This window comes from Pangasianodon hypophthalmus, chromosome 10, assembly GCF_027358585.1.
Source record: "Pangasianodon hypophthalmus isolate fPanHyp1 chromosome 10, fPanHyp1.pri, whole genome shotgun sequence".
Lineage (NCBI taxonomy): Eukaryota > Metazoa > Chordata > Actinopteri > Siluriformes > Pangasiidae > Pangasianodon > Pangasianodon hypophthalmus.
Window position 1 is genome coordinate 23,320,196 of NC_069719.1, and position 25,190 is coordinate 23,345,385.

The 25,190-nt window shown below is 38.5% G+C and overlaps 2 protein-coding genes and 1 long non-coding RNA gene across 32 annotated transcripts in view; 2 read left to right on the top strand and 1 right to left on the bottom strand.

Annotated features, from left to right (window-relative positions):
* Nucleotides 1–13,934, top strand: part of LOC113533992 (gephyrin) — a 160,434-nt gene extending 146,500 nt beyond the window's left edge. For 12 of the 14 annotated variants that reach the window (XM_053237842.1, XM_053237843.1, XM_053237832.1 and 9 more), the window contains 3 exons: nucleotides 3,781–3,887; nucleotides 13,592–13,668; nucleotides 13,795–13,934. In XM_053237842.1, coding sequence (XP_053093817.1) covers nucleotides 3,781–3,887; nucleotides 13,592–13,630 — 146 coding nt within the window. In that variant the 3' untranslated portion in view covers nucleotides 13,631–13,668; nucleotides 13,795–13,934. The remainder of the gene's footprint in view (nucleotides 1–3,780; nucleotides 3,888–13,591; nucleotides 13,669–13,794) is intronic. The other 2 variants (XR_004578924.2, XR_004578925.2) reach the window with 1 other exon arrangement.
* Nucleotides 1–17,327, bottom strand: LOC128319153 (uncharacterized). Of its 12 annotated transcripts, none has more exons than XR_008302575.1 (9): nucleotides 14,732–14,971; nucleotides 13,509–13,972; nucleotides 5,939–7,242; nucleotides 5,706–5,819; nucleotides 5,529–5,627; nucleotides 5,146–5,426; nucleotides 4,965–5,066; nucleotides 3,821–3,881; nucleotides 1–1,026 (listed from the first exon to the last, which is right to left on the bottom strand). It is a non-coding gene; the product is annotated as an uncharacterized LOC128319153 (long non-coding RNA). The 12 variants fall into 12 exon arrangements; XR_008302580.1 differs by having other exon boundaries at nucleotides 7,146–7,223; nucleotides 14,732–14,963; XR_008302574.1 differs by having other exon boundaries at nucleotides 7,146–7,242; nucleotides 14,732–14,963.
* The window catches only part of pals1a (protein associated with LIN7 1, MAGUK p55 family member a), a 27,997-nt gene continuing 19,031 nt past the window's right edge, over nucleotides 16,225–25,190 (top strand). The window contains exons 1-2 of one of the 6 annotated variants that reach the window (XM_026926270.3): nucleotides 16,225–16,387; nucleotides 22,065–22,233. The gene's annotated coding sequence lies outside the window, so the exon portion shown is untranslated. The other 5 variants (XM_034307814.2, XM_053237848.1, XM_026926267.3 and 2 more) reach the window with 5 other exon arrangements.

Below are 25,190 nucleotides of genomic sequence, written 5' to 3' on the forward strand. Positions count from 1 at the left end.
CAGATTTATAGATCAAATTTAATTTTCACTGTTTTCTTGAGGTCATACCACACAACCGCCATATATGGCAAAAACATTTTAAAAAGTAAAAGGTTTCCAAATTTGACAAACTCTTACAAACCTTCTAGAAGTTTCCAAGAATCCTTGAGATGTTACTGTATGTTTTGTCATTGAATGAACAATTTTGGTTTCTTTAGTGAATTATGAAAGCACTTACGCAAATATGCCAAAATAAAAATATAAAGCAACTTCAGAAATGTTTTCAGAATTGCATTAATGGTCTATTGGATATTCTGCAACAATGAGTCAGAAACCAGGAGCCTGGTGTTGACTATGTACAGAGAAGGAGGGAAGAGATTATGGAGAATCAGGCTGAGCTAGACAGTGTGTCACCTCTGACCTTGGTGTGTTCTAAGACCATACCAAGGCACAAGGAATGAGAAACATGACCCAAGCATAAAACTTCAGCAAATGGTTGTGATGTCAGAGGAAAATAATTAAAAGCAATTAATTGAAGTCAAATATTTCCTTCACTTTCCCCTCTGATACTCCTTAAGGGAGTATCACAAAGCAACCTTAGTCAACCTAAATCATATTCATATATTGTGATGGCCAGTCACTACTAGCCTTCTACAAAAAGCTATTCAGACCAAATTCTATATGGTCAAACCTTCATTCAGCATGCCTTGCTTATATAATTTTGCTATGAGTACAAACCTGAAGCAAATAAGACATCATCAGTTATGTAGTAAGCATACAATAATCAGAGCAGTGTTAGAGATAATAAACACACCAAACTCAACAATATTGTGCCAGAGAGATCCAGTAAGTCCTCTTAACCATCCTGAAGTCTGGTCCAATGAGGAAATCTTGTAATGAAGAGATGCCAAGTCCTTGAGAATGTCCTTGAAGTACAGAAGATCTGCACTATCTATCCCATCCACAATGGTTATCAGAAGTTCAGTGACCTCAGCTTGTTGGTTTCTCCTGGTCTTGCCTCTTAGGCGCCATCAGATCCTCTGGTTTCTCAGAGACGAGAAAGAAGAAAGAAAGAGACAGAGAACTTCATTCTGAGTTTGACCCCCAGATTCTAACATCACGAGATCCTCTCAGCGCACTATCCCTGATGCACCCACTTTCCCTTCCTGGGGTACAATGTTACAGAGGAAAATATGTGTCCATGTTTAATCAACAGTACCTGGTAGAGACCTTCCTATCTAGATTCTAATGTCAGATCATATTTCCTCACCATGACCCAGTGACTTTGTTCCCTAAACCTAGGGTTCCATCAAGAGTGTGAAAACTGATTAACCATTTTATACACTCCTATGTAACCTAAAGAGTGAATTTGAGTGGCCAGGTAAGGTAGTAGTGATAGCAGTGCTTCATGTGCTAATTTTCACCTGGACGGTGTCTGGATCAGCTTTTGCACTTGAGTCCTTTCAAGTATATGCATCCCAGCATAGGAAACTGGGCGCTTATGAATAGAGGACATGTCAGTTTGCTACTCTGTGTGATTAAGAGATGCAAAAAACCTTAGAGGGCTTGAAGAACTTGCCTTTTTTGCTGCTGCACCTGCTGAACCTGTTGTCGTGTGCCTTATTTGAATCACTGTTAGTGTATGCTTTGACTTCACCATATTCAGCACACATTTGCATGCTTCAGTCAGAATAAAAGTTCAGTTTGTTGAACTGAGAAGGAGGGAGATAAGGCACTGTAGGCTAGTGTTTCATGGCTGTTAGTTACTGCCCAGCCAGATCATCATTGTCAATCAACACGAGTTGAGGAGCCACAGTAAAAAAGTGTCAAATCTGCATTATCAAGGAGAGTGTCCTATAAAACAGAATGGGCTGTATGTATGTATATATCAGCAATAGTTGGAGTGAAGTGTTGTAAATCATCATCTAAACCATCTAAAAGTTCTAAAACTTCAGACTTTTCTTCATGCTTCAAAAGAACATCTAAATATTCATGCTTGAGCTTTGACCAATTGACCTTAACTCCAATTTGGCATTACAGTCACTAAAGTGTGATGGAGATCTAACCTTAATGAATCAACCATCAGAGGTTCACTGTTTATGGCGAGGTAACATGATAACTAGCCAGGCTACAACAGCAAAAATGCCACAAAACAAAAGAGTGACAATATTCCCTGAGAGAATATCCCATATATTTCTGACTCCTGCCTCCCATATTTTCCAAGGAAAGTAACCCGGCCAACTTTTCTCTTGGCTCATGAATAATGGTCAAACTCACCAGAGGAGTGTTAGTGTGCCATCTGGGTCATAAATAGTCTGCATATTTATCACAGAGAGTCAGAGATGAACATAACATTTTAGCAAATGATTGTGAAGTCAGAGGAAAATAGGTCACGCCACATGATATTGTGAAAAATGCCTACTACAGAAAAAGACTGGAAAAATTAAAATGGGTATATATGTGTGTATATATATATATATATATATATATATATATATATATATATATATATATATATATATATATATATATATATACACACACACAGTACATGTACATATATATATATATATATATATATATATATATATATATATATATATACACACACACAGTACATGTACTAGATATGCATTAGTCAGTCTGTGGATCATCCGTTAAATCTATATCTGTTTAAAAAAAAATGGAAAAATACAAATGATTTGTCTTCTGAATTTACTCATTTATGTACATGTATGAGCTGTTACTATAAAAACAATAATATATGAGAATAAGTAACCTATTGTTCATGTTACAGTCAGTGTGTAACTGAGATGAGAAATAATAATATTGACATTTTTTTCTTGTTGCTGCATTGAGCGGCTAGTGTTTTATTTATTTATTTATTTATTTATTTATTTATTTATTGGTAAATTTCACAGTGTTTGTTAGATATTTTGCATTTAAATTTACCAATAAATAAATAATATTTCCCAATTAGAACTGTCAATGTCTAGTTCTTCACCTCCTCTTGTTAAGACAGTAGTTATTATTTTTGTTTTTATTTTATTATTATTATTATTATTTCTCATCTCAGTTAGACACTAGGCTTTACTCTTGAAGTGCACCTAGAAAAGTGGTTTCATTCAGCAAGTGTCATCCATACTTCATTCTTTCACACTAGACCACAGAGAGAGCTGGATTACCTGGTATTGGTGGAAAGGAGCTTTCCCCACAAATGTTACAATATATTACAACTGAAATGGCTTTGAAATTCAACAATGATTATGGTAATCTATCTCTCTTTTTCCTTGAACTCAACAAGTTTCATCCATATGCTTTTATAATTAAGAAACAGGGGAAACAGATTATACTGTCACTCTTGGAAATTAGTTCCTCAGTATATTCCAACTAATGTATGATTAAAATAGTACAGCAATGCTAGTACTGTGTACGTTTTATCAACTCAACTATTTATCACACTTCACCCACAGAACATCTGTTTCCACTGAGACCACAGGGGGGAACAGATTTACCTGGAGGCCTGAGAAAAGTGGTTCCCCCCTTTATATTACAGTATAATGATTTATAAAGCATTATAGCGATGCTGGTGATGTATTTTACAGTCATCATGATGTATAACAATTTTCATCTATAGAACAGTATCTATTACACTGAGAACACGGGGGAACAGATTTACCTCAAGGCCTGAGAAAAGTGGTTCCCTCCTGTATATTACAGTGTGAGGATTTATAACGCACAATAGTCATACTGGTGATGTATTTAAGTATTATCATTATGTATAACAAGTTTTATCTATAGAACCATCTCTTACACTGAGAACACGGGGGAACAGATTTACCTGGACCTCCTCTCCGTCCGCAGCTGACACTCGACCACATCTTCGCTGCCACACAGGCAAACTGCAGGTACAAATAAGCTTCAAATGTAAGAACAAAATATTTAATTGGCAAATCAAGAATTAAACTAAATTATGCATATACCACAATTATGCAAATATATGCAATAAATAAATCCAACCAAATGTAAAACAAAACTTAAATTCTTCAAACATAAACATGTTACTAAGGTAATAATTTTTTTTTTTAAATAGGCTAAATAAAATGTGACTCATTGTTCAAGTGCATGGTGCCCTGAGATTGACCAGTGTTCCCAGGATAGGCTCTGGATCCACCACAACCATGACCAGAATAAAGCAGTTACTGAATCGAAATGAATGAATAAATTAATTTATTATATACTTTTTAATTAAAATACAATTTTTATAAAATAAAACAAGATAGACACTGTTTTGAAAAATACTGTCCCAGTTAACCTTGGTCTATTCTTCAGTACATGCTGAGCAATAAAAATCTTCCTCTGCTGGTGGGTTGCCAATACATGACTGGTGGTACCACCTGTCACATCCATCGCAGGCAATATGAATGATCATACAATGTTTCAAATCATCATTAAAATATCATAAAAAATTTTATGGCTATATTAGGTTAGACTGTTACAAGTTTAGCTGTAATATCATGGGGCAGTGAAACGGCCAATAAAATTAAGGTATTATTATTATTATTATTATAAATCATGTATAAATCTGTTATAATAAGTTATAATTGTTTATTCTCTTGTCCTTTGGAGTATCCTTTGGAGACTGGATTAATTATATATGTATCTACAACCTTTTACATCTAACCATCAAAGCACTTGTAATACTAACATTAACTGTTTTGAAACCTATCCCAATTAATTATCAATTACCTCTAACAAGAGTTGCAAGAAAAAGGTTGAAAAAAACTATTGAAATTACCTAGATTTCTGCATTAGTTGCCCGTGATTTAATTGTCACAGTAATATAAGAAAACACAATCTGCTTAAACATATAGACCAAGAACATTTGTACATCTTGTCAGTATGTAATGCACTGCTTAAAAACTCATTGGAAAATGAACCTTTTTGCATTTTGTATCTGTAATAATTCCTTCAGCAGCATTTACCTGATTGCTGCATAAGGGTCACTGCTATATTTTCCTTATGAGGTTAACTGCCTTTTCTATATTTGAGAACGTGATAGGCTGGTCTGTCAGGATTTTTTTTTCCTGCAAAATGAAAAGAAGTATTTCAAACAAACATAGCCTAACACATTTATTACAGTCTAACAATCTAATTTATGTTTACCTTGCATACAATGACAGCACAAGATTTGCAGTCACATTGCATTGGGTGAGGAACAATGTCATACATCCACCTTGAAACTTTGCAGCCTTTACTCCTCATAAAGCTTGTGATGGGCAGTGCTGTGCTTGGGATGAGAGATTCTGTCCTTGAGATGGGAGATGTTGTTCTTGGGACCAGAAATGCTGTGCCTGGGCTAGGTGGTGCTGTGCTTGGGACTGGAGATGCTGTGCTTGAGATGAGAGGTGCTGTGCTTTGGACCGGAGGTGCTGTGCTTTTAGCTTCTGTGAGGAATTCAAGTTACTTCCTCCACAAATGGCATCAAGTGATCTAGGTTAATTTTGTGAATTTCAAACCATCATTGTTAATTAAATATGCACTTTTACCTTGTAAGGAAGTAATCATGAAGGGCCACAGAAAATTTCTGTCCAACTTCCCTCCCTCCCTCCTTTCCTCTGCTGACTTCTGATATTCCTCCTGAGGACCTTTTCCACAAGAGCAAAAGTGTCAGTTACAGCCTTGGAAGCTTGTTTTTTGCTTTTATTTTTTTAATTGAGGCTTACATATTTTTCTTCACTGCCTCATAATCCTGGTCCTGCATTGGCATGTCGGGCTTGATTATCTCTGCCTGGAGCATATCTCCCACTGTTTCATTGACCGAGGCAAAGGAAACTGACCTAAGAAAAGGAACTTCTATTTTTATAAAATTTGATATTTAAAAAATTATTTAAACAAGATATAAACATGAGTACAAAAATATCATAGAAAAAAACTTCAGTGCAGTGAATAAACTCACACTGAAAGATTCACGTACTTCTGAGAACGTAGCATGCCACTCTTAAAAATATCATAGAAAAAAGCTTTAGCGCAGTGAATAAACTCACAATTAAAGATTCGGGTACTTCTGAGAAGTAGCATGCCTCTCTTCCAAACATTTACTTTTACATTTACATTTATTCATTTAGCAGACCCTTTTATCCAAAGCAACTTACAAATGAGGAAATACAAGCAAAATACACTAGGTAAAATGGTGAATACTGTGTAGTCAGTTGTTTTTTTTTTGGTTCTGATATTAAACAGCACAGCATCAAGGTATTTGTCCCATGTTTGTGGTTTGTAGTTTCACAGTTTTCCAAGGGCTCTGAAAAAAACAACTGTACATTAACAGTACATAGCAACAGCTTACAAGTTTGGGTAGTTTTGTAGTACTTTCCTCTTTCTGCAACACAATCTGTAACTGAAGCAAAACACTGCTTTGTTAGTGTGATGAACCACACTCACTTTATTAAGTATGCCTACCATGTATCAACACTGATTGTCCATTTTATCAGGTCCACTTAAAACATAGGTGTACATTACAGTATATTGTACATCTTTAATTACCTGTCATCTATCTCTTTCTCTGCCTAATTTGTTTGCCTGTGTTTTATCAATGTTCAGACACCATAGGACCACCACTGATCAAGTATTATTTGGGTGGTGAAGCGTTCTCAAGACATCAGTGACACTGACCAGGTTGTAGTATGTCAGTGTTTGTTGAACTAATACGAGTGTATCAGACACAGCAGTGTTGTTGGATTTCAGGTAGACCGTGTACACTTCCTGCCTACACCTATCCTGTTGATCTACCTTGTAGATGTACAGTTGTAGATAGTCAGTAGTTGGTCAGTGTCTGGCCAAATGGAGCTGTAGGCTAGATAGTTTTGGTTTGGTGGGCTATTCTCAACCCGTCAGTGATACTGATTTGTTTAAAAACTCCATTATGTGTAGCACACACATCCACTACCATGCCGCTACTGTGCTGGTGTCACTGCAGTAGACAGCACAACTACCTAAATAATGCTTAACCATACATGTCATCCTGACCTTTGATGAAGGGGCTTAGGTGGTGTCAAACCAATTATGCAGAGAAACAGATAGACTACAATATGTAATTGAATATGTGCAAAATGCACCTATATGGTAAGTCCATTATTCTTTATGCATACAGATACTAAACTTACCTCTGTATTGTGCCATTCATCTGTTCCACTAACCCGTTGGTTTGAGGATGGTATGGTGAAGAAAGACTGCATTTTATCCTAAACGATTCACAAACTTCTTTGTTGATATGAAGAAAAAATATTTATTGGTATAATAAAATGATGATAACAACAACAACAACAACAACAACAATAATAATAATAATAATAAAAGTAAACTGTTGAGCAAATGCAATCCTGATTAACAAACTCTCAGCCCTGGTCTGTGAATATCCTTTTCGGTGCCCCAAAATGATAAAACATTTGCACAATGCATGTTGTAACTTCCTCTTCCCTTGTTTTGGAGGCAAGTGGATAAGACTCCACCCACCCAGGTGCATGCCTACAAACTTCCATGGTTCATTCAGCTATGCAAACAATACAGGCAATACATTCTTTGGACCACATTTGTATAATAATAATAGTAATAGCAATAAGAGAAAAACACAATTATTGGAGTATGCTCTTCCTGGCGTTTGACAGGTCTATTCGCCTGGCATGCAGAAAACTGTTTAATCTGCAGAATGAATAAAAAATCTTTTTATTCATTATTTCATACCTGTTTGCTATAGGAACTGGCACTCTTATGAATAGTCTAACAATATCAGTAAAGCTCATCCACTTTTCAATGTCATTCCAGGCCAATGATACATATCTGTTGAAAACAGCAAGTGTTGTCTTTGTTATAGCCAACAAGGATTGGGACCCAGGAGCAGAACCCAGACACAAGGGCAAAGGGTTAAACAGGTTTTATTGAAGGTTGGACAGGATAGGAGTGTGTGGGAAAGGAGCATAGCTCGGTACATTGGTCAGGGATGGGATTTGAACTCAGGTTGGCAGCGTGAGAGTCAGCTGCTCAGTCGATGCACCACAGGGGAGGGAAAGCAAAGCTGGGTGTAGTGGGATGCAGGCTGGGTGAGAGGTGAACCTGGAGCATAGAGAGAACAACAGAATAAGCAGACGAACAAACACTGGGCAACAAAGAGCTGAACAAAACCATGAGAAGCTCTGTTATTATACCGCACTGGAAGCTGGAACAATCTGGTGATGAGTGGCTGGAGAACCAGGGTTTATATTCGCTGCAGGCTGATGAACAGATGAGGAGCAGGTGCATACACTGATTCAACCAATTCAATGTGGACCGGCTTAAGTTGGGAGACATGGAAGGATGGGTGGATTCGCAAGGTTCTGGGGAGCTTGAATCTGACAACGGAGAGATTAATAATGCTCTCAATGATGAAGGAGCCTAGGTAATGAGAAAGTTTCTTGGAGTCGGTTTGGTTCTGGGGAGCTTGAGTCTGACAATGGAGGGATTAATAATGCTCTCAGTGAAGAAGGGGCTTAGGTAATGAGAGAGTTGCCCAGTCGTACTCTTCTTGGTGTCATTGTCTGGCACTAAGTTATTTTCTTTCAGCTTCATCACTTTGAAAATAACTGGGTCTCCCCTCTGAGCTGTGACTTCATTATGACATTGTTGGCAACAATGAACATTGAGGTGTTTGTTCTTCACTATGAGAAGATATGGTGAGAGGAGCAATCCAAGCCACATCCTTCCTCTGAGCAATGTGACTTCCTTACCAGACCACTTGTACCACCTCTTGAGTCAGTTTTTCAGTGCACTCTGTCATGTACTCTTCCATGTCAAGTGGTATGCAAGAGATTGTGTCTGCTTCTGTGTTTGCTCTGCCTGGGTGGTACTTAATGTCAATCCAGAAGCAATTCCCCCACCCAGCGGTGGCCAACAGCATTCAGCTTTGCTGTGCTCATAAGTCAGCCAGTTGTTGTCAGGATAGATATTGAAGTGTGGAGCATAGAATAGGTAGTCCCTAAATATTTCCACACACTGCCCAATTTAAAGTGAGGAACTCAAGTTTTCCACCGTGTAACCTGTAGTTTCTTTCAGCAGAGGTCAGTGTCCCTGAGCCATATCCAGTGACCCTCAAGTTTCCATTCTGGCATTGAAAAAGGATCACCCCAAGGCCCCTTTCAGATGCATCCATGTGAAATGTGAATGGCAGGTTAAAATCTGGGCAAGCCAATACTGGTGGATTTACCAGCATGTACCAGCTCTGATGCTCATTTGTCCATTCAACAGGAGTTCTGGAGGGCATCTTTGACCCTTGGTCTTTCCTTGACCCTTGTGAAGCTTTAAGTTTGACTCCATGGCATCGAAGGGCTTTCAGGACTTGCCGCACTCCTTCCACATGCTCTTCAAATGATCTCACATAACACAGCACATCATCGAGATATGGGATGCAACACTTGTCACTGAGTGAATCCAGCATCTCTTCCATGCTATGTTGGAATTCTGCAGGAGCATTAGACAACCCAAATGGAATCCTCACCCACTCGTACAGCCCCCACGAAGTGATAAATGCAGTCTGGTGCCTGGACCTCTCCGCTATGAAGCCCTGATGATAAGCCTGCCCTTGGCTGAGTATACTGAACCAGGAATATCCTCTGAGAGTGTTAACCAGGGCTTGGATTCTTGGCAATGAGTGCCTGTTAGGAACGGTCTTCTTATTTAGGAGGCAGTAGTCAACACAAAGTTGTAATTTGCCCTCCTTCTTCCTGATACAGACGACTGGGGCAGGACTTGACTTTCCACTCTTTTGCAAGGAGATCCTGGATGTAATCTTTGACTTCTTTGAATAAGGGCTTTGGCACTGATGAGTGCACTTTCTGTATGGGTAGATCATCCTGAAGGTTGATGGACATCTGCAGGCTTGGTATGTAACCTATATCATTACTGTCTCAGGCGAAATCCACAGACTCCGCTCACAGCATCTTCCTTACTATTGTTTGCTGTTTTTGGAGTCAGATGACTGGACTTTGCTTCATCTGGCAACTCTGTCGTCAGTATCTTTTCAATTGGAACCTCTGTCAAACTTATTGATCTAGGCCGTTGGCCAAGACCAGAAGGCTCACCCAACACGATGGTAAAACTGATAACTACAGAAGGGGGGGGGACTCACCCAAGGACCCTCACGGAATGAGACCTTTGTTCTCCCCAGGAACACAAAGTTCACCACCCTTCACACATTCCACAGAACCCAGCTTTAACAGACTACATAAGGCTACTTTACATCTCCTGTAAGGACAATGACTTTTAAGATGATGCACCATAGGTTGGAAATTTGTTCCACAACATCTTTCCAGGAGTCTCATCCAATCCATCTTTGAGATAGTCCAACACATCTTTGGAGTCTCATCCAACACATCTCTGCAAGTGTATCAAAATCTTCAGAGAGCCTCTACCAACATCTTCAAGGAGTCCTCTTCAACTAACAGCTCAAGAGAGTCTCCATCCATATCTGAAGGAAATCTCATCAACCAAGAGCTTTAGAAGTTCATCATGAGGAGATCACGCTTGCTCCGAGACTCCGCATCCAGACTGGTTCTTGCAAAGCCTCTCGCCTTCGCACTGCTGTGAACCACTCATCAAAGTTTTGCAACCCGCCTACGAGACTCCGCCGGGTTTGCGCCTCACTCTGTTTATCTTCCTCATTGGTCTTTCGAGATGCTACATAAGGCCAACCAGACCGCCGATCAATCAACATCGCCGGAAACTCCTTCCAAACAACAATGTAACGAGGGAATCCCTGGCAACACAAATGCTAGTACCTCCAGATTCTCGCTGAACTGGTGTATTTAATACAAGTTTAAAGCCCTTCTAAACGAAGTGAATGTTAAATTAAACTGATAAGTTGATGGTTCGTTCAGGTCATGGTCTGAGAAACTGCTAGAAACTTGGAATTTCATTCACTCTCTTTTCAAAGCCATTTTCTCCCCTGTTTATGTGTGTGTGTGTTTGTGTTAGATTAGTTTCTGTGTTTTAGAATAGTAATAAAGTCTCGTCTGATTTTTAAATGCCAGTGTCTTGTGTCTCTGTGCTTCAAATTTATTGCCAATCTTGTTACTGTGCTCTTAATATAGTGTTTCACTATATTTAGGATATTATTGCCGGTGGCCAGGGAGGTAATATCCCATACACAATTAATAAATAGACTCATTTCAACTTATCGCTGGACGAATAGTTGATCAGCTATTAAAAGATTACGTTTACAAATTTCCCCTTCTGAGCTGATCTGCTAATGTCCTACATATTTTGGTGGAGAATACATCAGCTTAAACTAAACAGCTAAATTCCTTACATATTGGTGGAGAATACATCAGCTTAATCTAAATGAGCTAAATTCCTTACAATGACCCACCTATTAAATGGAATAAGGTCTCCATTCACCACATACACTTCTAAATTATCTGCACTCCCAATTAACTCAGCGAGTAGTCTTGATGCACATCCGGTAAGTATTGGTCTTTCCAGCCTCTATCAATCATGCTGACTTGGGCACCTGTGTCCAGCAGGGTGCTTACCGCTAAGCCATATAAGTTGCATTGAGTCAAAGCTTTTTTTTTCCTGATAAGTTTGATAATGGGCTCATTCTTGACTCTCTGTTGAGATGCAGTGTGAATGTCTGTTTGATTGTGTTTTCTTTTATTACCAGATGCTTCAATGTTAACGTGTGAGAATGTTCTTATGGGCATATCTTTCTTGACATTAGGCTTGGACAGTGATGAACTGGTTGTCCCTCTGCAGTGGCCACTTTCTGTTTCCCTGATGTCTGGGTTTTCAGAGACATCCTATGGCCAGATGTCCTTCTTCACCGCAAAGGAAGCAATGCTTACAGTCTTGCAGCCCCTTTTCAATGCCATTGGGTTTTCCTTTTCTCCATGGAGCTGGCTTTTTTACAGAGCACTTACAACTACTTTTAGGTTGTAGTAACTGTGCTACTGGTGGTGTCGAGGCTCTCATTGGATCTACATCAAATCTAGTGCATCAAATCTAGCCACGAGTTGTTTGTTGTGGTCTTCATCATTTTTCTGTTTGGGAATTTCTTTTACAGCTCTTTTTTTTAGGGGGCTAAGCACCTAAACGTGCATAGGCACCCTATTGTTATTCTATATTTTCTTCTGCTTCTTCTTCTTCTTCTGGCTAGGGTATCTATGGGAGCCCATAGAACTGTCTGATAAAAAGTTGTGAAATTTGGCACACTGATTGGGGAGCATCTAAGGAACTTCTGACCAAATTTGGGCCAAGTGTTGCCAATGCTCTAGCTCCACCATCGGGTCAAATTTGGGCCTAATTTGGAAGTACATTTATGGTCATAATTTTTGAACCGTGTGTCCAAAAAATAAAGCCAGGCATCCCTGGATTCCCTGAGTTGAGATGAATTCAATGGTGCACAGCAGCAAGGGCTCTCTGACAGCATGTGCCTCCTTCCTGGGTTTCGGCACCAATGTAACAAATTTCAAAAATGGGCAAGGAGGAGGCGGGAACTCCAACGTAAAGTTTAATAATAAACAGAACTTGAACATAACAAAAACAAACGTAGGACAAACACATGACACATGCATTTCTCTCTCTCTCTCTGTGTCTCCAGCCGCTCCTTTATCCGTCTCTCCCAACAAATTGGCCAAATCAGTGCCAGGTGTGCGTCCTCACAACCTGGCCCCTCCCTCCTCTTCATCACATTCATCTAGACCCTACCTCCTACAGTAAGAGAATTCCACAACTGTCCGTGGTCAAAACATACACATCATGAGTGAAACTACAAATCACTCTTGAATTCCTTTGCCCCCAAAAATGCTGCCTGCAGCTTTAATCTGTTACTTCTACCCCTACTAGCAGAGCACAGCTTGCCAGACTTGGTTTTTCATCACTTGTAATTCTCCAAGATGTGACTGGAGACACCCTCAGAGTTCTTCAATGGTCAGGTCACCTTTATTCATCAACGATCTTGGCACCACTGAAATTCTCTTTAATTCCATCCTCAATTTGTCTGCACACACTGTTGTTGTTAATGTCTGATGCGTAATCAGCAATTTGACCCCGATGTACCTTGAATTCACGCCAGTGGGGGTAAGACAGGTCTCTTAAGGAGTACTTTTTCTTAAGGAGTACAGTACTTTTTCAGCTACTGGTGGTATGGCCTGTTCAGCCTGGTTGTGAGACTGTGTTCTGTCTTTGTTCTGTGTTACAGGTTGTGTCTGGGTTAGGTTTTGTGTGGATGATATAATGGAGAAGTTTCTTACTCAACTTTTCATAACTGGAAAGCATTCTGTTTATTTGGGATAACACTCCCTACACTAACACTCCCTGTGTCAGTTAGAATGAAGGATGATGCATTTTGGACAGTGTCAGCAGTGTTGATAGTGCAGCAGAGGTGTTTTAGGTGAGGTTTGTGTGTTGTCAAACATCATTATGCATACAAGGTACACCAATAGTACTGGTCTGTTTAATGGAATCAACAGTCCCTTGTAAAGTTAGCAGCTCACTCATACCTCTGTCCTCCAGCTCCAGTAAGTGCCTATTGGACATGATGTACAGTGACTAATGTACTCAAAGCAACCCTCTTGTTCCTCAGCATCCGGTTCAGACTGATCCCTCCCCACTGCTGGGCTGATGAGTTTGACGACCTGGAACAGTTCGTCAGTAGACATGGTGAGTAGGCTCTTCCTGATATCCCATATCAGGCTTTTCGTTACACGACATGACTCTCCATGACTTTGTATGATCTCTGTTCACCGTCTCCAGAATGTAGAATCAGTGTCTTTGTCTCTCTTGCAGGCACTGGATCATAATAGCAGCATCAGCTCTATAGTCACTGGCATGGCAAACTGCAACATCACCACTTTTGCTGGTCCCAAGGATTGACTTTCCGCTAGCATGCAGAGCCAATCCCTGATGAGTCCCCACAAATCTATTGCAGACCCTGCCCAGGAGGCCAACTCAACAGATGAGAATGCTGTGAGACAGAAGAAAATTAACAGAGATCAGAGAAAATGAGTGTTTGTCTCAATTCCTCACTTGGAATTTATTAAACATTCTCAAAAATCACTGTTAGTTCTCAAAAGCAATAAAACCTTTTATGTTCAAGTGTCATTTCTTTGTCTTCACACTTTACATCAGCAATATTCAACATATTCACTGTCAACATTGGCTCATTTCCTACATTCACAGTACTGTCCTTATTTTTGGCATTACTTAGGCTCAATTTGTACTTCAATGACATTTGAAACACACTGCCAATAATTAATCAAACAATAAAATGTGACAAATGACAGAATATTTAAAATCTGTAAACCTAGACATGTTTTGAAACATTCTGAAAAAATACAGACTAATGCCACCTTTAGTAGTGCAATACATTTTAGTTTGGATGCATTCTACAGCATATAACACATTCAACATTCACCATTGTGAGTGTTACATCATGTGACATCAAGTGCCAACCTGAATATGCCAACATCAATATTACACAATAAATGTATTAAAACTATATGGCCTTCAAAGAGTTTAATAAATGAACAGAATATCTCCTTAATATTAACCAATAAAATATTATAACTCTGTTCCTGAGACATCTGTACTTCAGTACTAAACTTTAAACACACTGGAGTATGAATGACTCAGCATTTTCCATAAAACTCTGTAAATTACCACTTTGAGTTTCATATACAACATTCATATGCTTGCTCAATATACTCAATCGACTGTTACAGACCTTTCTTTTGCACAGCGTCATAACATATACCTGTGAAACAGACGAAAATAAATGGAGATTGGAGAAAATCAGCGTTTTCACAACTTCCTCGCTTGGAATGAGGTGTCGTGCGCAGTAGCGTTACCTTACCTGTGATCCCCCGAAATGCCCTGCAAGATGTGATTACTTCAAACTAAAAGTCTCTCACTCATGGAATATGAGTCTTTAGGGTTTTTTTTTTGTATATTCCTCATCTTATTTCACAGAAGTAAATTCCCAAAGACAATTCACTGTACTTTTATCGTTTCAATTGCCCAAAATATTAATTGATGTTATTTTGCTTCTATTCAAATTTACTGTGCTCAAAATTTCTGCTGCTGTAAACACACCTAGTTACGGCTTTCTGATTAAGTGTAGTATTTGCTCTTATGTGTACAATTACATTGTACACATAAGAGCACAAAGTAATTGTACATTGTAATTGTACAATCTTACATTCAATTAACCAAAAAAAAAAAAAAACTAACCAAAACTATGTAGATGAGTTCCGTGTAAAGAAACTTAAGAAAGAGAACCCGTGACCCCTTTTATAATAACACTCCCTTTGAACAATTCATGAGAAACAAGTCATTCATTCCCTTTCACATATGTTCTGTCAATCTTTTATACCAACTCATCTGACATTTATGAATGCATATGGGCCATGAATGTAAGCTCTTTATCATGTTTTTCTAGCCTTTTCAACATGTAGCCGACAAGCCACTCTCACCAGCCTATATGAGATTCTTACCCCTGCATCTTTGCATGTCTGAGAATCTTACGACGTCTTCCAGATTTCACCTCTGTAAATGTGCTTGGTAAATCACAAGATTATCTATCATAGTTTTTATTCTTTTTACCCAGCCTATGAACACCACTGACAGCATCTTCCATCTTGTCTGCTAGAACAGGAGCTATCCTGGACAGCAGCTGGAAGACTCCCTGTCTTATATTTTCATTCATTTTTTCCTGCATCACTTTAATTCTTAGATTCCATTTTCTTTTGTACTGTTCTTGTTCTTTGCAATTTTCTTTTAGCACATCAGCTTATTTTTGAAGTGACATCATTGCTTATCTGGCACTGACATGTAACTTTTTTTTTTTTTTTTTTTTTAAACTTCAGCTGCATTGTATTCTATGGTATACAGTTAATGTCTTTTGCTACTTGGAGTAGATTCCATTGCATAGCAGTGCTCGGTAATCTTATCTGCCAATTGCTGCTGCGTTTCTTGCTGAAGTCTCACCTGCTTTCTTCATTTTAAATTTGAACTTTTGAGTGAGTTGGCGCCGGCGACAAAGAAGCAGCGGTAGAATAACTCTTATCTCCCGGTTGTAAAATTTTGCAATTAAGTGAAGGAACCGGAAACGCAGTAACTGTGGTAAGCATAGGCGTATCTGTGCATGTAGCAGCTCATTCGTCTGCCACCTCGTGGTAACTTGCTAAGTGCAAAGGCAGAACGGAGCCTTGGGACGGAACCGGAGGTGGCACTGTAGAGCTACTTCAGTTTGAACTCCTTCAAACTCACTTTACCACAATATGTCGTCATCGCATCGGATAATCTTACATTGTTTGTGAAGAATTGAAACATTGGAACATTCCGTACCTAAAGCTGAAGAGTCACGATTACTATTCAAAAGGTAAACAGCGAACCATCTCTTTTCTTTCACTTTTAATTGACAGAAAGGGTTTGTTTGGTTTTTCAGTTTTTGGGCAACAGGTTGCTAAGAGCAGCGCCTAAGTAGGGGAAGAGATGTGAGCTGCTAGCCTGTTAGCTCCTGTTAGAACTCCGTTTGGTGCGTGAAACTAAGCTGTGCTCAACCCAAGTGTCACTGGTAATGAAAGGTAACAGTAGTTACGGTATTTTACTTTTGGATTGCAGTTAGTTACTAAATTACCCAGATATTATGAATACCGCTTTATTAGATACTAGGCAGTGTGGTACAACAAATCATTGTGCTAACATAACACTGCTAGTTAGCAGCTAGTAAAGCAACCTGTTACGTGCAACATGATAACTAGCGAGCTCGCTAAATATGTTAGTAGATGTTTGTGGCTGATTAAAATATGAATACAGAAATACAAATTCTGTTTATCAGATTGAATCTGATACACCAGTTACTGAAGTCAAGCGTATTTGTCTGGTTACTACTCACTTGACTGGCAGCGAAAACCAGTCTAAAGTCCATTTCTACAGAGTGCGCAGGGATTCTGATATCTTCATTTAGATCTTCGTAGTGGATTAAATATTTCAGTAGTGTTAGACTACCGTCTCTTTGGGGTTAAGGTTTAGATAACTGCGGCCTGATAAATGACTTATTTATTGTGAAAGGCTGTCATAAACTGGAATCTGTGTAAGGATATTATATTATATACTATATACTAAGTATCTTTGATTTAAAACACAAATTCAAATAATGATGCTTTCTTTGACCGGACTCCCTCTCTGTTATCAGTATGTTTTGATGTGGTTTCATGCACCTAAAACTCAAACGTGCAAACATAGGGGGAAAAAAACAACTATTTTATTGAACAGTCTGGTCAAAGACGTTACCATCATCTGTGGTTTTGGCTAATATAGACTTTTGTCTATACAATTTTTGCTTCTTGATGATGCTGTGTAACCAATAATTAGGGATACACCAATCCTACTTTCTTCCATTTTCAATCCAATACCAATAATAGAGCTTGGAGTATCAGCCAATACTGTTCCATTTATTTCAGCATGAAACAAATTAGACAGCTATCAAGCAGTGAGGCCTGGAACTGATAGAAGAACTTAAAACTAAAAAAAGCTGTGGATTCACTTGGACATTAACCCGGTTTCACACAGCCACACCCCTAACACAGTTCCATGGAAGTACTATTTAAAAAGTAATTTTGGTTAAAGTCTGTACTTCCTACTGGTAATGATCTGATTGCTTCTGAGATTGGGAGGAAAAAAAAAGGAACAATAACTAAGCATGATTATGTATTTTTGTTTGACATAAAATGGTTTAATATAGACAGAAATTCTTTTTGTATGAATCAGACCTTCAGGGGATATATGGACAATATATTTACCCTTTAAAATGAAAAATCTTTTGTAACTTGGATTACAGAAATTGTGAGGTGAATTTAGTATGATTTATTAATAAGGATGTTTCTGAACACGTAACTATTAGTCAGCAATGGATGAGGCAATGTGGTCAGGTTTCAGTGGGACATTGTTTTGTGAGGTCATTCCAGAATTTCCCACAGATTTGAAATATACCTGTGTGAAGTTGGCACCCCATGTAAATAAATTAACCGGCACAAATCGAGCACAAACGAACTGCACCAATTTGATACGATTTGGACAACATGGGGTGGAGAGTGACGTCACACAGCCAAAAAAATAATGTTTAATATCTTGAACGCCAAGCCAACACAAACGTTTGTTTTTGCGGCACAAATCAGCACAAACACAGCACAAACGAATGGTATAGTTTTGGTGACAATTTATTTTTATGGGGTGCTTCATGCAGGTTTGAAATATATTTTGTTGGGGTTAAGGGGTCCTAGAATGTTTAATATACAGCCTAAAAATCATTTGTATTGTTGACTGCAATTGTAGGTCAGTATTAAACAGAAATTAATACTGATATTTTAAATTATTTAAGTTGGTTAGATCACAGTATTACAGCTTCATTAAAATGAATGAAATTCTCAAGGCTCTACGCCTGTGCGATATAACCATATTAGTGTCTCTCAGATATTATGCTGCCATGGTATCCAGTGACTAGTTACTGTTTACTGTGTATTACTGCAGAAACACTTTAAAATTTACCATCCTGCTGACTTTTCATGATTGCCATAATATTAATATGCGCTCCTGTACTCTCCTTAAAACTGAAAAGGTGGAAATGCTTGTTTTCCTGAGTTTTTAAGGCTAATGGTTGTGGGAGATTATATCATTAATTTTGATATTTTAAAATGGAAAATCATGAACAGAGAAAAATCAGTACTGCACAGACCTCTGCACAGACAATATCTTGAACTCAGGATTGAACCAGGACCTAGGAGTTGAAACGCTACCCACTGCACCAATGTGCCTCTCAGATCCAAAACTCTGGAAGCTGTATGGTAGATTTTTAAGTGATTCTGCAGTAATGCACAGTAAACAGTAAAAATGAAAAATAATAATAACAGTGCATTTTCAGTATAATCCTTTTACAGATCAGTTGTCTAATGTCCACATGGATGACATTTTCACTGTTCTTTCTCAAAGTGGTTGAATGCATCTTCAGTGATTATAATTAGAAAGTAAATGAATATGGGTTAATATGGTCAAACACGGTGAGTATATTTAATCACTTTCTAATTGTCATCATCATTAACATTATTTGTAAAGTAAATTCAACAATTTGTTGTAGGTGTATTTCACCCTTTTAGGTCAAAATTTTCCTCCTTTTTTTCTCTTTCAACCAAAAATTGAAAATGCCATTTTTTTTTTAAACATTTCAGCTGAAATATTTCAGTGACATCCTGAATAAATATAGTTACCTGTTGTTAATTATACAACAGTTAATTCCAGTCCACTAATGTGATAGGACAAGTGGTGTTCCAAGTGTGCTGATATTTAGTTTGACAGGACTGGTACTTGCTGTTTGTATCACTCCACTTGTCCATGTTCACAACATAAAAATCCAATTGTAGCAATAGTTCATTACATTAAACCTTTTCTACACTTAATACAGACTGTCATACAGTTAATACAGACACTTAATACAGACAGTATGTTGGCATGGCAACACGCAACACTCTATCTAGCTGTGGCTATTAATTTTTTGCTTATAGAACTGTTGTATAAAAGCAGTATCACACGTGCAATCATGCTGTTGTAGCGAACATCAGCACAGCTGATAAAATGCAGTACACCATTAAGTGCAACAGCACTCTTGTTTGTGCAGTATTTCTTAAATATATACTTGTCTAATGTTAGCTGAGTTGAACGTGCATTGATAGATTCTATTTCTTATTAACAATGAAAATATTCTACATTTACCATGAAAATACTGTGAGGGTGCTGCTTCAGTGCATCTTTTTAAAATGAAGGCACTACATAGTAGGTTAGGTACTTGGACCTGGGTCAAGGGTGTACTGTTTTTTTTTTTTTTTTTTTCCTTTGGTTAAATCACATGGTTCAAATGACAGATGTGACATAGGGCTGTAACATGACATAATATGACTTATCATAATGTTTTGTGTGATATGAGGCTCACAATTCGCAATGTCTGCATATCAAACAATACATTCAAGAGACTGCGTAGTACTACATGTAGGCAGCATTTCCTATCTGATTTAATCCAGGCTAAAAAAAAAAAAATCACCACAGCTAACAGCAAAATAAAAGAACAGCTCTGTTCTTCAGAGTCACATTATTGAACACTTAGCCATGTTTCATTTTGATCCTCTCAAATGCTCAGTTTTTGTTTGGTTATATTCTGCTAAGAGTCTGAATGGATCATGCAAACATTGTGACTTTATTAAATTTTAGTTACTTTACTTTTATGATGCTGAATCATTTAATTAACTGAAAAAGGAAATGTAAGGCACATATTCAGAAATTCATATCAAATTTTGTGTATCATTACATCCCTAGTGTAATGTGACAGTATACTGATGTGATGAAAATGGTAACATTGTTCAAGTTGCGCTATACCAGTGTAGATGACATCACCAAAACTGTGGCATGGCTTTACATGGCTTTTTTTTTTTATTATTATTATTATTAATTATTTTTCTTGATTTTTAACATGACGCCAGCCACCCACATATTTTTGAGGTGCTGCTCATGCTGTGTCACAGGGTAGTGTGGAAAACACTAGGAAAGCACTATCTGCTCCATTCATCATGCATGAGCTCACAAATGTGTGCTACTCGGGAGACCTATTACAAGATTTTTAAAATAGTGTAGCTAACTTTTTTAACAGCCAAAATAGCAAGTAAAATCAACTAAAATGTATTTGATAAACTACTTAGATGCTAACAGTGATTGTCTTGATTTGACTGAAGAGTAGATTTTTTTCAAAATACCATGCGTATATGCTGGGCGCAAGGCAAGAATACACCTTGGATGGGATGTCAGTTCACTGCAGGGCATCACACACACACAGATACACACTCATACCTAGGGAACGTCTGGATTAGCCATTCCACCTAGCATGATGTTTTTGTGACATGGGGGGGAACCCGGAGTACCCTGACACAAACACAGAGAGAACTCCAGTAACCAGTGAGCTATAAGATTCCAACTCTGTCTGATGTGCCTCTATGGCATTCTGCATGTGAAATGGCTAACAAAGTTTGTATTCTGTATCTCTGCTAAGGAATAGGCCTTGTGCTACCTTTTTCTAGCTTGTAAGCTATACTAATCACTCCCAGGGTCTAGTGTTTTCAGGATCACTGAGGGGTGGAAAAGAAAACTCATAGTTGTTTCCAGACTGAGAAATGAAGCTTGGATTTATTTGGAAATCCAAACATTAGCATGAATTAATAGGAAATTGCCGACATCTCGTAAAGATATAGCAAGACATCTGACTAGAAACTGACTGCACACCACACAAGATTAGTTGGTGTTTAAGATCTTTGTGCCATGATTGTGCTGTGTGGCAAGTTTCATTATATAAAGATGGAGGAAACACTGGAATCAATTAAGGCCAGGCATTATACATGATCTTTTGAATATTAATGTTTTGGAGATACAAGAAACACTGCAAAGCAGGTTAGGTTTCACACCTTTTAGTCTTTTCAATTATTCACCACCTCTTTCAGCTCACTCTTGCTCATCCAAACACTCCCAAATGTCAACTCAGCTCTTTTCTGTGAGAAATCCCCATGAAAAACCAAGACGTTTGGTCAAGGTTTACATATTAGCAACACGTTTGCAGTCTGTATCTAAAATATACGGTGAAAAAACAGCTCTGCTTTTAGCCCCTACACAAGCAGTTTATTTAACCCTGCAGTTTGATGCTACTGATATTTTTTTACTCTTAATTTACAGGGTTTATTATTATCAATTATTCGGTGTATTAAATGGTCCTGATATTATTTATCAGAATAGAAAGTTTACAATTTCATAATTAGAGCAAGAAATTGCTAATTGGTCTGTACAGCGGCCAGGTAATTGTATATGTTTTAAGTTGCTAAAAAAAAGCCTAGAAAATATATATGTCTACATTTCAGTTTGCTTTATGGACTTGATTGTCTGTGAATAGGCCATGGCATCTGTGGATTCACACAGTAGCGTGTTAAGACATTGTTATGGCTGGAGTTTACCCCTTGTCTTGTGCACAGACTTTCTCACTCCTGTACTTCCTGGTACTCAGTGGTACCTGCTGCGATGCTGAAGGCCCTGGAATCTGGAATTTTCGGTACGTAAGCCAGAAGAGTTGGAACGTTAAGCAGGCGCTTTGGAGAAGATAAGAATCCTGGTCTGTTTCTCTTCAAAAAAAGCAACAGCCATGTAAGTGCAAGCTTGGCGGTTATGTTTTCCTAGCTCCCCTTGCCTTTATATAGCATAAATTCATTTCATATGACAAAGGTTGAAAGGAGAATTTTGTAATGTGGAGAATGATTTCTGAAAGGAGCCTATGGCAAGAGGATATGTTAGAGTATTGTCTATGGCTTTGTGGTTGTTTTGCCTATCTCTTCACCATGCCACTCCACAGGACCAGTCGTTTCATGTTTGTAAGTGTTAATGTTCCACCCTGAGCAAGCTGTAGGCTAATGTCACTGGGCCAAGGACAACCATGGGTGACTCACATGAATGCTCTGCATTATTCCTCTCTTGTGGGATTGAATTGTTTGTTTTAGCTCGAGGTACTCAAGTATGGGAGATAGCAGGATTCATGGGAAAAGAGGGGGTCCCTGCAACTGAGGTAAACAAACATTTGCTTTTTTACTAGCAATGATTATAACACTTTGAGATGTTGAAATGTAGGACAGTATAATAGGGACAATTTTGACAACATGACAGAAGTGTAATGTCATGATATTTAGGTTCCTAACAGAGTGCGGGAAATAGGATTATATTTCCAGCAATGTGAATGGTCTTGTTTTCTTCATGTATTGAGTTTCTTTTTTTGTTGATTTATTTATTGAGAGCACTAATTCTCTTACTTGGTTGGCAGATCAGTGAAAGACACACCTGTTAGTTTTGCCCCTGCACCTGTTAGGGCTTAAAACACCTGCACAGTCATGAACCTGCTGAACAAGCTACTCGCTCAGACATATCCTGCTGTAGCTTCCTGCTTCATCCCAGCCTGCCAGGTTGGAGTACCATTTTAGCAGATCTCAGTGCAAGGTTTTTACAGTTTGCATGATTCATGAAAGAAAAGTTTGTCTTAAATCATTATAATGGCATTGGTGTGTCTTATAGTGGAGTGTGTGCCAGCCTGGAGATGAATGGAGCTGGGCGGTTTGGAGTAGCCTACTTAAGCTCTCAAGTGGCAGATGGCCTGTGGCTCCTAGTTTGTTATTGTCTTGAGACGTGCACTAAGTGTTGTGCCATGAAGAGGGGGAGTGGATCCTCCAGACATGATTAAGCTTGTTGTTTGGAAGATATATCAGGAAGCATAGGTCAGTGAGCAGAATACAGTCTTGACCCTCATCTCCTTCTCCAACAAAACCTAAAGTGCTGTGCAAAGGTTTAATTGGATTTTCCTCAATCACAGTTGTATCTTACTGAAAGCTCAAAGAGTTCAGTGAGTCTGAGTTTTTTATAACCTAAATTGTTACAGTGTAAATTAATCTGTAATTCTCTTTCTTGTGCACGCACACATGCACATGCATGCATACACCGCACAGCAAGCATGCAATACTTACAATAGGCCCCTTATGCTTGTCTGATCTATTGAAGAATGTCGTTCCCAGGCTGCTTAGCATTCCGTCCTTTTGAGGATGATTTTGTTCTATCAGCTTTCCTCTCTGACCTCAGTGGTGTTTGTGCTTACATGCTTGAAACCTACATTTCATTGTTTTGCACACAGTTGCTGCCAGACAATCCATCCACAGTTGGCATAAATAAGTGACTATGCAAGTTTGAATTGCTTCGCATTGTTGCATAAGGGCTCTTTGTGTGTCTGTGTCTCTGTGCACGTCCGGTGTCGCTGTGCGTATTTCCGTGTCTCTGTGCATGTGTCTGTGTCACTGTGTATGTCTGCTTCTCTGTCTGTGTCTCTGTGCGTGCACATATGTCTGTGTGTGTGTGTTTGTCTGTCTATCCGTCTGCAGGGATTTTTGCTCCTCTTGTCCTCAAGCCTTGGGATCCCTCAGCTGCTATTAAAACTGTTGCTATGATCCCAGGAGAGAGGGGCAGAAGAGGATGAGGGTTGATTCACTAGACACGGCTGTGAAGAGGGGGAGGTGAATGAGGGATGGTGCAGGAGATTATGAAGGTTTTGGTTGAAGAACTCAAAAGCACAGCTCTTGCTAAGCATGAAAGAGCTGAGCAGAGTTGACAAGGGAGGCTAGAATAAATTCAGAGCTGCTGAGCTTGTTTCTGAGTAAGTAATCTTTAAGGTAGTAGGTTAATAACATGTAACATCTCTTTGGTATTGCCTAACACTTCTGTTCCACAAAAAAGTGCCTAGTAAAAGCAGGAATGCACTGGGTTGTGGAGGAGGGGTGGTGAAAAGGACAAAGGTTATCCATTATTCTCACTGGGATGTCACATGACTATGGCCGCTCCTGTGTGATCACTTCTGCTGGTTTGCATGTGGCGTAACTGTAGGTGTGTCACTCCCAATCTGTGTTAAAGACTGCAGTTCATCTACAAAAACTTTGCTTTCAAGTGATTTTTTTTGGTGAATTAGCAAGTCTAAGAGAGGATAGTAAAGTAGGCTTAACATGCAAGGGGGCTAGATCAAGTATTGCTCAGGCGCTGAGGGAGGAATTAGGGTTAAGGGTGTCACCTGTGATGTGGTGATAAAACTGTGATTAAGAGCCTTTCTGGTCTGTCACACACATAACAAGCTCTGCCATGGAACTGAAATCATTTTGAATTTGTTGAATTACTGGTACATTTGTACACCAATAGTCTATATCATGAGTGAAAATAACTGTTATTTATGAAAATAACAAATTTCTGTTCTAATAGTGGTTCATAAGCCCCTTCATAAGTGGATTAGCATCAGTCCTGATAAAAATAGTCTATGCGCAATACACTTTTGGCAAGTTAAGAATGAGACTCTCAGTGCATATATACATTCAGTCAGAAATTGTTTAGTAATTGGTATGGGTGTAAGGATGCATTGTGATACAAAAATGTGGCAGTGTGCATTGTGACAATGTGCGATTCACATCAGGGATATCGGCATTCTACTAATATGCATCTAATAACTAAGTTTATTATATAAACTTATAATAACTATAAAATTTTTTTTAGTCATAATTTTTCTTCATTCAAATTTTGTTCAAAAT